This window comes from Lactuca saligna, chromosome 6 (genome assembly GCF_052625555.1).
Source record: "Lactuca saligna cultivar CGN05327 chromosome 6, ASM5262555v1, whole genome shotgun sequence".
Lineage (NCBI taxonomy): Eukaryota > Viridiplantae > Streptophyta > Magnoliopsida > Asterales > Asteraceae > Lactuca > Lactuca saligna.
The window spans coordinates 29,682,526-29,694,522 of NC_136422.1; the positions used below are offsets into that span (position 1 = coordinate 29,682,526).

General features: G+C 37.3%; 1 protein-coding gene across 1 annotated transcript; it reads left to right on the forward strand.

Annotated features, from left to right (window-relative positions):
- Positions 1 to 1,015: 1,015 nt before the first annotated feature.
- On the forward strand, positions 1,016 to 3,484 carry LOC145000010 (pentatricopeptide repeat-containing protein At3g58590-like). The gene has a single exon (XM_078959149.1). The coding sequence runs from the start codon at positions 1,274 to 1,276 to the stop codon at positions 3,371 to 3,373; it is 2,100 nt and encodes a 699-aa protein (XP_078815275.1). The 5' UTR covers positions 1,016 to 1,273; the 3' UTR covers positions 3,374 to 3,484.
- Positions 3,485 to 11,997: the final 8,513 nt, after the last annotated feature.

Sequence of the window (11,997 nt, forward strand, 5' to 3'; positions counted from 1 at the left end):
CTTTAACCTATATATGTAAAGTTCACACTTTAGTGCCATAAATTGCTACTAGATAGCAATTAATTAGGAGCATGTCTAGAGTTTAAATACATTAGAACTTAAGTTATGATTACTCTCTTAGGCATTTCATCAAACAGTTGGCGTATCAAATAATACTTCTCCAATTCTTTTGTCCTTAAATAGATGGTACATCAATTGCTACTAATGATGAGTTGTTGAAATTGTTCTATAATGGAGAAATTGTTCCTTCTTGATGATGAATTAAAGAAAATCAATCCTTACTTATCCTTCTGTAGTTTGCAGTTAGCGATTGAACAAAACTGATTAAGAAAATCATGAAGACATTGACTCATATTTGCAATTACAATTGAAAGAATCCAACTCAAACAATCATCAGATAAAGAATAAAGAAGATGAACTAGCAAATCACTAAAATCGTGAATTTAATAGCTGAGATTTTGATAGGAGAGGATAATTGATAAATCAATGAATATCAATCTCAAAATCACGTTGACCTGGTATAAATACATACCTATTCAAGGCGATGAAGATCTTAATTTCCTAAATGTGATGATTTTGATATGAAGGATGATTGATCGATCAATGAATATCTATCCTATATAATGATATCTATCCAACATAACGATGATCTGACGTGAGATTTGAAGATCGAAGGAGATAAAGATCTTGATTACGTGAATATGAAGCTAATTTTTGTAACAGGTATGTTGATGATTTGTTTAACCTAACAATGATTTATCTGCTATTAATTAACAAATTAGGTACATTAATAAATCTTAATCTTGTTTTTTATGAGTTATATGATCAATATTGATTAAAGGCTAATATGTTGTTCTTATGTCTCACAAAAAAACTTTCCGTCTCAAATGATCTCTATGTGTGTATATATATATATATATATATATATATATATATATATATATATATATATATATATATATATATATATATATATATATATAGAGAGAGAGAGAGAGAGAGAGAGAGAGAGAGAGAGATATGCTCGGTTGAATATGTTTTCTTGATTTCTTCTAAGTCATCGCATTATTGATGTATTTAACAAATTTCTCCTACACATTTATATTTGCTAAGATGGTATCTGGGTTCTGAACATTGAACATATTCACCTTCTTCTTTAGATCGAACAACTTCACAGTAAGACCTGGCTTCTCCTCTCTTTAGGTTGATTCGAAAGCGCTTAAAGGTTAACTCACTTGAGTCAATCAAGTCGCTCCATGGACTCGTTACAACGATGGGATTTAGCTTACCACAAATTGAATTCTTCCATAATAATCTCATATCTCTTTACGCTACGTTGGGTCACATTTCCATCGCCCGCAAGGTGTTCGATGAAATGCCTCATAGAAATGTCGTCTCTTATAACACCATGATTGGTGCTTATAGTCGTAACAAGGAAGACAATGAAGCTTGCAATTTGTTCGCTGACATGAGGAATCATGGATTCTTCCCAACTCAGTTCACATACGCCAGTCTTTTCTCGTGTGATTCATTAAACACTGATCAAGGATTCTGTCTGCAATCAGTGGCCATGAAGAGCGGGTTGCTCTTTGCTGATGCTTTTGTGGGAACTGCTTTATTGGGTTTGTTTGGGAGGCAAGGTTACATCCGTGAAGCATTCATGGTGTTCGATGAAATGCCTTTCAAGAATCTAGTGACATGGAATGCAATCATATCTTTATGTGGACATCAAGGATTCACAAATGAATGCATGTTAATGTTTTCTCACCTTATGAAGACTGAAATCAAATTATCTGAAGCTTCATTCGTGGGTGTTTTAACTGGATTCCAATCTAAACAAAACCTAGAATCAGGTGAACAAATACATGCGTTGGTTATAAAATTTGGAGTAGAACATAGTGTTGCAATTGCCAACTCACTTGTTAAAATGTATGGAAAATGTGAAGGTAACACATTTCTAGCAGAAAAAATGTTTCAAATTGTACCCAATAAAGACTTGATGACATGGAATACTATTATTGGAATAGTAGCGAAAGGGGAAGAACCCATAAAAGCAATAGAGTTCTTCTCCAAGATGTGCATAAATGGTTTTCTTCCAAACAAGATCACGTTTTTGAATGCTATCACTTCATGTTCAAGGTTAGATAATCTAACTTATGGAGAACTTATCCACTCCATGATAATCAAAAACCAATTTGAAAAAGATTCTCTTGTAGCCACTTCATTGGTTAATTTATACGCTAAACATGATAGATTCGATTATGCTCATCGATGTTTTGACAAAATACATGACAAGAATTTGGTGTCATGGAACACTTTAATTCATGGATATTCAGATAAACAATGTTCATCTTCTCTTCTCCTAATGATAAAAATGATACACTCGGGTATTTCTCCAAATGAATTTTCATTCTCTAGTGTTATAAAGTCACTTTTAGCTACAGAGCTCAAGGAGATTCATTCTTTAGTTATAAAAACCGGTTTCCATTCAAACGAATACATAACAAGTTCCCTCATGACATCATATGCCAAAAACGGTTTCCCTTCTGATGCATTGAGATTCTTTCAAGATTCAAAAATCCCACTTTCGATTGTTCATACGAATGTTATATGTGGGATGTATAATAGAAATGGCGAATACCATAAAACTCAAGAACTTTTTTGTGGAGTAGGAAACCCTGATATTGTTTCATGGAACATTTTGATCGAAGCTTGTTCACGTAATGGAGATTACAAAGAAGCTTTTGAGCTTTTTCACCACATGTTGATTGACCGAATTCGACCCAATAATTACACATACGTTAGCTTGATAACTATTTCCACAAACTTATGTAACCTTCTTTTGGGTAGTTCTCTTCATGGGCTTATGATAAAATCCAATTTCAATCATTTTGACATAATGGTAAACAATTTAATGATTGACATGTATGGGAAATGTGGAAGTATTCGGGGTTCAATTATGATTTTTGAAGAAATGATGAAGAAAAACGTGATATCATGGACAGTTTTGGTTTCGGCTCTAGGGTTACATGGATTTGGAAAAGAGGCAATAGAAAAGTTTAAGGAAATGGAAATGTTTGGAGTTAAACCTGATAAGATTGCTTTCATGGCTGTTTTTTCGGCTTGTAGACATGTGGGATTAGTGAAAGAAGGAATGAAATTGTTTGAAATAATGAAAGAAAAGTATGGGATTGAGCCAGAAATGGAACATTATCTTGTTGTTGTTGACTTAATGGCTAGATATGGTGACTTAAAGGAAGCAGAAAAGTTGATTTTAGGGATGCCTTTTTTGCCAAATGCAAGCATATGGCGTAGCTTTCTTCATGGTTGCAATAGAGCAAAATCTCTCCTTTCCCAAATTCAAGCATGTTAGTAATATCTAACATTTTTTTAGGGAGTTTGCTTCTAGAGGTGTTTGCTTTAATGGACATGATGGCTGTGACATTTTGTCAAAAGAATGGATTCTTCGTTGGGTGTGTGTTTTTTTTTTTTTTTTTTTTTTTTTTTTTTTTTTTTTTTTTTTTAATGATTCGTAAATATGCTGTTTTTTTGTATTGATTTGGGTTTTTATTTATGGGGAAGTGGGATTGGGTTTACCAAAGGTGCAAAAAGAAAACTACAAGGGGTGTTTAGTATTTTTCTTATTTAGATTTATCTAGTTTATTATGATTTGGAGTCTAATTAGGAGTTTCCTTTTATCAATAGATAATATGGGTTTAGGAAGACCAATAAATTAGGAATAAATAAGGGATTAGGGCCAACTCTAAACAAGTTTTTGTGAGTTGTTTTCTTTTGTTTCGAGATCTCTTTGACTCTCAACTTTGAGGACGCTATCATTTGTTCTTTAAGCTAAGTTACAAGTATTCGTGTTTGTCAAATTGGTTATATGCGTATTTAATTGATTTAAACGGAGCTAAGTTACAAGTATTCGTGTTTGTCAAATTGGTTATATGCGTATTTAATTGATTTAAACGGAAGAGTTGGTTAAATACTAAAATATTGGTTTCATTAAGGTGCTGATATTTCTTTCTAAGGCACTTTTTGATATGTCCAAGGAATTATAAGGAAATGATAATTTTGCCCTTTAAAATGTTATTAATTAGATTGTATAGAAAAGTATATCGTCGTTATCTATACTCCGCTAGATGACTGGAACATCGTTAATGTCGACGTCTCTCATCATTTTATTTCATCTGAAAAGAAAGAAGTTTAGATCTTTCATCCAGCATAGATCTCAGGTAAACAGATAGTATGTACACATAGCATGTATATAAAATACTTCATATCTATGTGTAGCATGAAAATAACTATGCACTCACTTGTTAAGGTGGTGATTCGGACAACGCTTCGCTTTTTAAAATAATCTCCTTTAACGAAACAACGATTTTGCTAAAAACCGGGTTCTGCGTCGGCGGAGTTTCAAATCGAAAAACTCTTTTTCTCGTAGCCTTCGGGTGCTCCGGGGTTTTCTTCTAGTGCTAGGAAGGTTTCCTAAGCTTCGAGGGTGTTTGGGAGGTTTAGAGAGAGAGAGAGAGAGAGAGAGAGAGAGAGAGTAGAGAGAGAGAAAGAAGTGGTGAAAGTTGTGAGAAAATATGGCAGCCTCGCATCTCATTTATAGCCACTGGTCTCGGTTTACGCAGGGCGTACCTGCGGAGGTACGCTGGGTGTACCTTGCTGTTTGGGGTGTACTTGCGTACGTTGGGCGTTCTGAGGGGCAGGTGTCCGAAATCAGGTGGAGCGACATGGACTTCTGTGGACCAAGCATGTGAGTACGCGGGGCCTTCATTCTTCGGTACGCGAGGCGTTCCTCCTCTACGCGGGGCGTAGCCTTGCATCCAGCTCGCAAGTTCCAATCCCGACTTCTAAAATTCTTTACTTTCGCATATGAGCTTCGTTTTCGATGTTCTTTATATCCATACGTATGTGGGAACGTATTTTATAACTTCCGTTTAGACTCTATCAGCTAATTTTGACTTGATTTTTGAAGTTATATTTTTAACAGGTCGGGACAAAATAAATCCGTTAAAAATTCATAACTTCTTCATCCGACGTCCGTTTTTTTATGTCTTTTTACCGTCGAACTACTATTAACGAGACCTTTGATTATCGTTTAGGTTGTGTCGGCTAAAAAGCACTTTATCGCAAACTCACTTTTTACGTCACACAACGTCGTGACAATTTGTCGCGAAACTTCGACATATCATAACTTCTATGTTATAACTTGGATTTCGATGTTCTTTATATCGCCGAAATCCATGTCACGACCACTACAACTTTCTTCATAGATAGTAGGTTTATCTAACATTTTATTTTTGACGATTATTTTCATTCTTAATTTATTATATTATTATACACAAGTATAAAACACTTAAATTTACATAATTCACATAATACTCAAATAATTCATTTTTATTACTTCAAAATAAGTTACATTTGTTGACCCTAACTATTACATCATCGCATCAATGCTTAGCTTCGAAACACGGGCGTTACAATTCTCTCCCCCTTAGGATGATTCCGTCCCTGGAATAATGCATCAACAAAAAAATGTGGATAACGACTCATCATGTCACTCTCCGTTTCCCATGTGAAGTTTGGCCCATTCGTATGTTTCAATCGCATAAGCACTAAGTCGACCATCTTGCGTTGTAACTTCTTTGTTCTTACGATCAACAATCACCTCCGGCCCTTCAAGTAACCTCTTATTTTCATCAATCCTTAACTTTGAAATTGGAATTATGTCAGGAACTTTCTCCCGTAAGTTTGGTTGTAAGTGTTATGAATACCATCTAGTTATTCTGGTAGTTCTAACTTGTAAGTTTGGTTCCCAATCCTCTGAAAAACTTTGAACGACCCAATGAACCTTGGACTCAACTTTCCTCTTTTCCCAAATCTTATAAGTCCCTTCCAAGGTGGGACTTTAAGCAAAACCGAATCTCCAACTTCGAATGTCATCAGTCGCCTCTTCTTATCAGCATAGTTCTTTTGACGATCCAGCGCTGCTAACATCCTTTCCCTAATCACCTTTAGCTTTTCAACAGTCCGATGGACTATCTCGGGGCCCATAAACTGCTTTTCTCCAGCTTCAAGCCAACATGACGGCGTACAAAACTTATTTCCATACAAAGCTTGGTAAGGTGCCATCTTGATGCTCGAATGGAAACTATTATTGTAGGAAAATTCTACCAGAGGTAATGTTCCTCCTAGTTACCTTGGAAATCTAGGGTACATGATCTTAGCATACCTTCAAGTGTTTGAATCGTTCTTTCGCTATGACCATCAATTTGCGGATGGTAAGTTGTACTTAAACACAACTGCGTACGCAATTCCTCTTGTAGACTCCTCCAAAATCTTGACGTGAAACGACTATCACGATCTGATACAATTGTTAAAGGAACACCATGAAGTCTTACTACCTCCTTCACATAAGCATTGGCAAGCTTATCTATAGACCATATTTCATTGGCTGCTATGAAGTGTGTACTCTTAGTGAACAAGTCCACAACCACACACATCATGTCGTGACCGTTCTTTGTCTTGGGCAGTTTAGTTACAAAATCCATAACGATGTCTTCCCATTTACCCATGGGTACATGCAAAGGTTCTAAATTCCCATACGATTTTTGATGTTGTGCCATAACTCCCGCACATGTTACACACTCGGCCACATACTTTACAACATTGAGCTTAATCGTCGGCTACCAATAGTAGGGTTTCAGATCCCTATACATCTTAGTGTTGTCAGGATGAATCGAGTACATGGTCTTGTAGGCTTCTTCCATCAGAAGATATCATATGTAACGCCCGTGTTTCTGGGCTTGCCATTTTTAGCAATGTAATAGTCTAGGTTAACCTTTGTAACCCAATTTGAAATAATAAGAACGTAGTATTTGAGTATTATGTGTTTCGTGCTTAATTGCTTAATTATGTGATATGATTAATTAAGAATAAAATGAACGTCACAATTTAAGTGTAAAATAAACTTGATATCTTTGGATAATGTTGTAATAGTTGAAACGAAGTTTCCAAATATATATAGAACGCCCAAATCTGACTTCGCATGAGGAAGTTATGATTTTCTGAAGTTTCGACTTGGCAGTATGCAGCCCGAATACTCGATTTGAGATCGAGCGGTTTTTAGCCGAAACAATCTAAACGAGAATCGAATATCTCGTTGTTAGTAGCGAAACGATGAAAAGTTAGGCGAGAACGGACGTCGGACGAAGAAGTTATGAATTTTAACGAAGTTTTTTCTGCCCCGGCCTCCTAAAAATAAATAATAAAAATAAAGTAAAAAATTAGCTGACGGAGTCTAAACGAAAGTTGTAGAACGTAGTCTCACCTACGTGTGGATCTAAAGAACGTTGAAAATGGAGTTCGTATGAAGAAGATATGAATTTTCAAAGTTTATTAAATAATTAATATTTAAATTTATTTAATACATCCGATATTATCCGGAGGGGAGTCACCGGACTCATCCAAAGTACGCCCAGCGTACTGGTGTACGCCCAACGTACCACTCAAGTACTCCGGAGTCGTATGAAATGACGTAGAGGACCGATGACGCAAGCGCCGACGACAACTGAGGCAGTACGCCCCGCGTACCCCGAAGTTACGCCCAACGTAACCCCGAGGCTTAGCCCTATAAAAGGGGATGCAAAGCCAGCTTCATTTCTTTTACAAGTTCTTTTTCTCTCATCTTTTGCCTCGATTTGCGTGCTGTTTATACCCTGAAGCCCCGATAATATTCCCAAGCCGAAGCCCTGCCCGCGAGGAGCCCGGTTTTGTGAAGATCTTCCATATCTACGGAGAAACACCTCTTCTGCAAGCCGTAGTGCTGCCCGATCATCTTCTGATCAAGTGAGTGTGTAGTCATTTTCATTCCAACGCAATATTATGAAGTATTTTATATAAAATACGTGTTATGTGTATATATTTTGTTGTTATACGTGTGAGTGTATATTAACTCTCTTCTATCTTATAGATTTGATTTATTCTCTACGAAATACATGTTATGTGTGTATGCCTCATCTGTTATGTGGAATATGTGTCGATTAAAGCATGCTATACAGGTTTTTAAACAATGTATAAAAATGTATATTTTTATCTACTAATATGTTAGGTAGAACATGGGTAGATAATTGGTGTGTAATAAACAGATGAGAGGTCTCGGTGTTATTGGTGTTATTCTAGTCATTCAGCAGAGTATGGATGACGACCACAGACTATTCTAGATTGTCCTGTGGAACACTAGCAGGCTCATTACCTGTAGGTGTTGTGAACGCTGTGTTCACCGGTGTACTCTATCCCCCACATGGTTGCCTTTAGGACACTTATTGTTGAGGAAGCATCTCTACAATAATGTCCGTCCCGATGAAAATCCTGAATTAGGTTCCTTGTAATAGATGTTATTTTTTAGGGACGTAAAGTGAGGATAACGGGAATGGTTAATCGGGTTTATTTGTTGATTGTTGAAATTAAATATTTATTGTGGGTTGAAAACCCTATATGCTCACCAGGCTCCCAAGCCTAGCCCACTCAGTTTATTTGTATTACAGGAAGTGGCGCAAGAGCTTAAGATGGGCGAATCATCAAGTTGTTTTGTTTACAAGTCTGTATATGTATATATTTGTTGAATGACTTGTAATGCTATCGTTTATGATTTATGATCTATATCGGAACATGACATCCCGACTTTTGATTATGAAATGAAATCATATTTCTTTACGAAATGTTTTGATAAATATCTATTTTATCATGTTTTGTTTTTGGGAACAAATTCCGCATCTCTTTTAAAATTAAAAGGATTTACTCTGAAAATGTTTAAAAAGCATAAATGAAACCGGTCTTTTCTGGCCGAGATTTTGGGGATGTCACAGTTGGTATTAGAGCATTAGTTTAAGCGAACTAGGAATTTGTAGGATTTCTAAACTTAAACTTAGAATGCTAAGTGGAGATTGCGAGGTGTGTGTCTGTTAAATTTTAGACACAAGCACTAGTTTATTTTAGGAAAGTTGTCTAAAATGCTTTTATGTGCTAAATGTTATATATTGCCATATATGATATTATTTGTTCGGATCTACGGTTTGTTGCCAACCGGATCTCAAGGTTTATGTGTTTAGGATTCTAAGCGTATGTCTACGATATTAGAACTAGCATGTAATCGTTTCGGAGTGATAAGGATGATTTGAATATCTATCATGAATGAAGATCTAAATTTCACCTTATTCGGTGTATAGATCAAAAATGGTGAGAACAAGAAGCGGAATTGGAAATGTTGATGAAAACAGGAATCAACCGCCTGTAATTCAACAAGTACCTATTGTAGCTGCTGCACCTGAGCCGATAACAATGGCTGGTGTACAAATGATGATTCAAACGATGTTGGATCATCAGATGGAAGAAACAAGATGCCTGCTTAGGCAGACTCGTGAAGAACTGTCAATTCATGTAGAAGAGCCCGAAGAGACTGGAGGGTAGTCTGAAGGAGAAAACTTTAGTGGGATCATTGGTCAAGACAACCCACCAATGGTTAGACGCAATAACCAGTATGGAGGAAATGATGGGCATGGGTTTAAGTACAAGGATTTCATGGCATCCAAACCACCATGCCTATCCGGAAGCCCGACGCCGGTGCAAGTTATGGACTGGATCTCCGAAATGGAGACTATGTTTGAAAGTTGCGAATGCAGCAACAGGCAGAAGACCGCTCTTGCGATCCCTCTGCTAAAATCTGGTGTATTGAGTTGGTGGAAGCTATTGGCCGACTCTATGCCCAAGGGAGAAGCAAGTAAAATATCTTGGGAAGACTTTATGGAACAATTAAAACTGCAATACTGCTCCGAGCAGGACCTTCTGGAAATTAGTAATGAGTTTCAGAATTTGAAGAAAGGGAAATTGAGCGTTACTGAATACGCTGCAGGTTTCACAGAAAAGATGAAGTTTATCCCATATTTGGTACCTACAGAACTCTCTAAGGTCAACAAGTTTTATCTTGGACTACCAGCGGACTATGGTCCAATGGTTAAGCAAGCAACCACATTGAAAGCTGCCATCTGGGCTGCTAGAAATGTTGAGACTCAGATTAGGGAAAAAGGTTTGGAAAGGTCAGAGGTTGGTGAGAAAAGGAAAATCGATGGATTTTCAGGGTCCAGCAAGAAAAGTAAATCCTCGAAGTCTAGTTCGAGAGGAAGTGGAGGAAAGGTAGAGGCGAAATGGTGCGACAAGTGCAAGAAAAAGTATCATGGTAAGTGTGGCGGGGAAACCACGTGCTTCAAATGTGGAAAGCCAGGGCATTATGCCAACGACTGCACCCTCACCAAGAATGTTTTTTATGGTTGCGGTGAGGAGGGGCACATCTCAAGGGATTGTCCGAAAAAGAAGGAAGCAGTAAGAACCAACATTCCGCCAAAGCCAAAGGTGAGAGCATTCCAGATGACACTGGAAGCTGCTAAAGATGAAGCTGATGTTGCTTCAGGTACCTTTCTTGTTAACAATTTTCCTGCCCAAATTTTATTTGATCATGGAGCTAACTACTCCTTTATATCGCATGAATTTGGTAGAAAACTAGCTTTGCCTGTTGTTAGACTAGATAATGCTTTATTAGTCGAAGTTGCTAGTGGCAAGTTTGTACCTGTTAGTCATCGTATGAAAAACATCTTAATTGATCTAAATGGGAATAAGTTCCACGAGGAATTTTTGCCTATCGAACTTAACGGTTTCGACATCGTTTTGGGAATGGTTTGGCTTAGCGCCAATGATGCCGAAATTTTATGCAAAAAGAAAATAGTGAAAGTGAATCCGCCCTGGAAGGAATTGTTTATGGTGTACGGAGATAAACGTAGAGTAAATTCTGGAATCATTTCTCTAATGAAGGTCAGAAAATGTTTGACCAAGGGGTGTACATCATACTTGGCATTCGTGATCGATGCTAAGAAGGAAAAGAAGGTGATGCAAAATATTCCCGTTGTATGTGATTATCCGGAAGTATTTCCCGAAGATCTTCCTGGATTACCGCCTGATAGACAAGTGGAGTTTAGAATAGATTTGTTACCAGGGACGACGCCAATAGCAAAAGCACCTTATCGATTAGCACCGCCGGAGATGAAGGAGCTGATGATGCAACTTTAGGAGTTATTGGACAAAGGTTTCATTAGACCTAGTTCATCACCCTGGGGAGCGCCGGTGTTATTTGTAAAGAAGAAAGATGGAAGCATGAGGATGTGCATTGATTACCGAGAGATGAATAAGGCAACAATAAAGAATAGATATTCGTTGCCGAGGATTGATGACCTATTCGATCAACTACAAGGTTCAAGTTATTTTTCAAAGATCGACTTAAGGTCATGATATCATCAGTTGAAAGTAAGAGAGCAGGATATAGAGAAGACTACATTCAGAACACGATATGGGCACTATGAGTTTTTGGTTATGTCGTTTGGACTAACCAATGCTCCAGCAGCATTCATGGATTTAATGAACAGGGTTTGTAATCCGTTCCTAGATAAATCTGTGATAATGTTCATAGATGACATTCTGATTTATTCAAAAAGCCAAGAGGAGCATGGCAGACACTTGCAAGAAGTTTTGGAAGTCTTGAAGAAGGAGAAGTTGTATGCGAAGTTCTCCAAATGTGATTTTTGGATTCGTGAAGTCCAATTCTTGGGTCACGTGGTCAACCAAGAAGGGATAATGGTTGATCCAGCGAAGATCGAAGCTGTGATGAAGTGGGAACAACCAAAAAGTCCCACAGAGATCCGAAGCTTTTTGGGATTAACTGGATATTACCGAAGGTTTATCCAAGGCTTTTCTTCGATCGCTAGTCCATTAATAGCTTTGACCCACAAAGGATCTACTTATGCTTGGAATGATAAGCATAAAGAATCATTCGAGAAGTTAAAGAAGAAACTATGCGAGGCACCGATACTTTCTCTACAAGATGGAGTTGAAGACTTCGATGTTTATAGCGATGCATTTGGTGTTGGAGTGGGTTGTGTT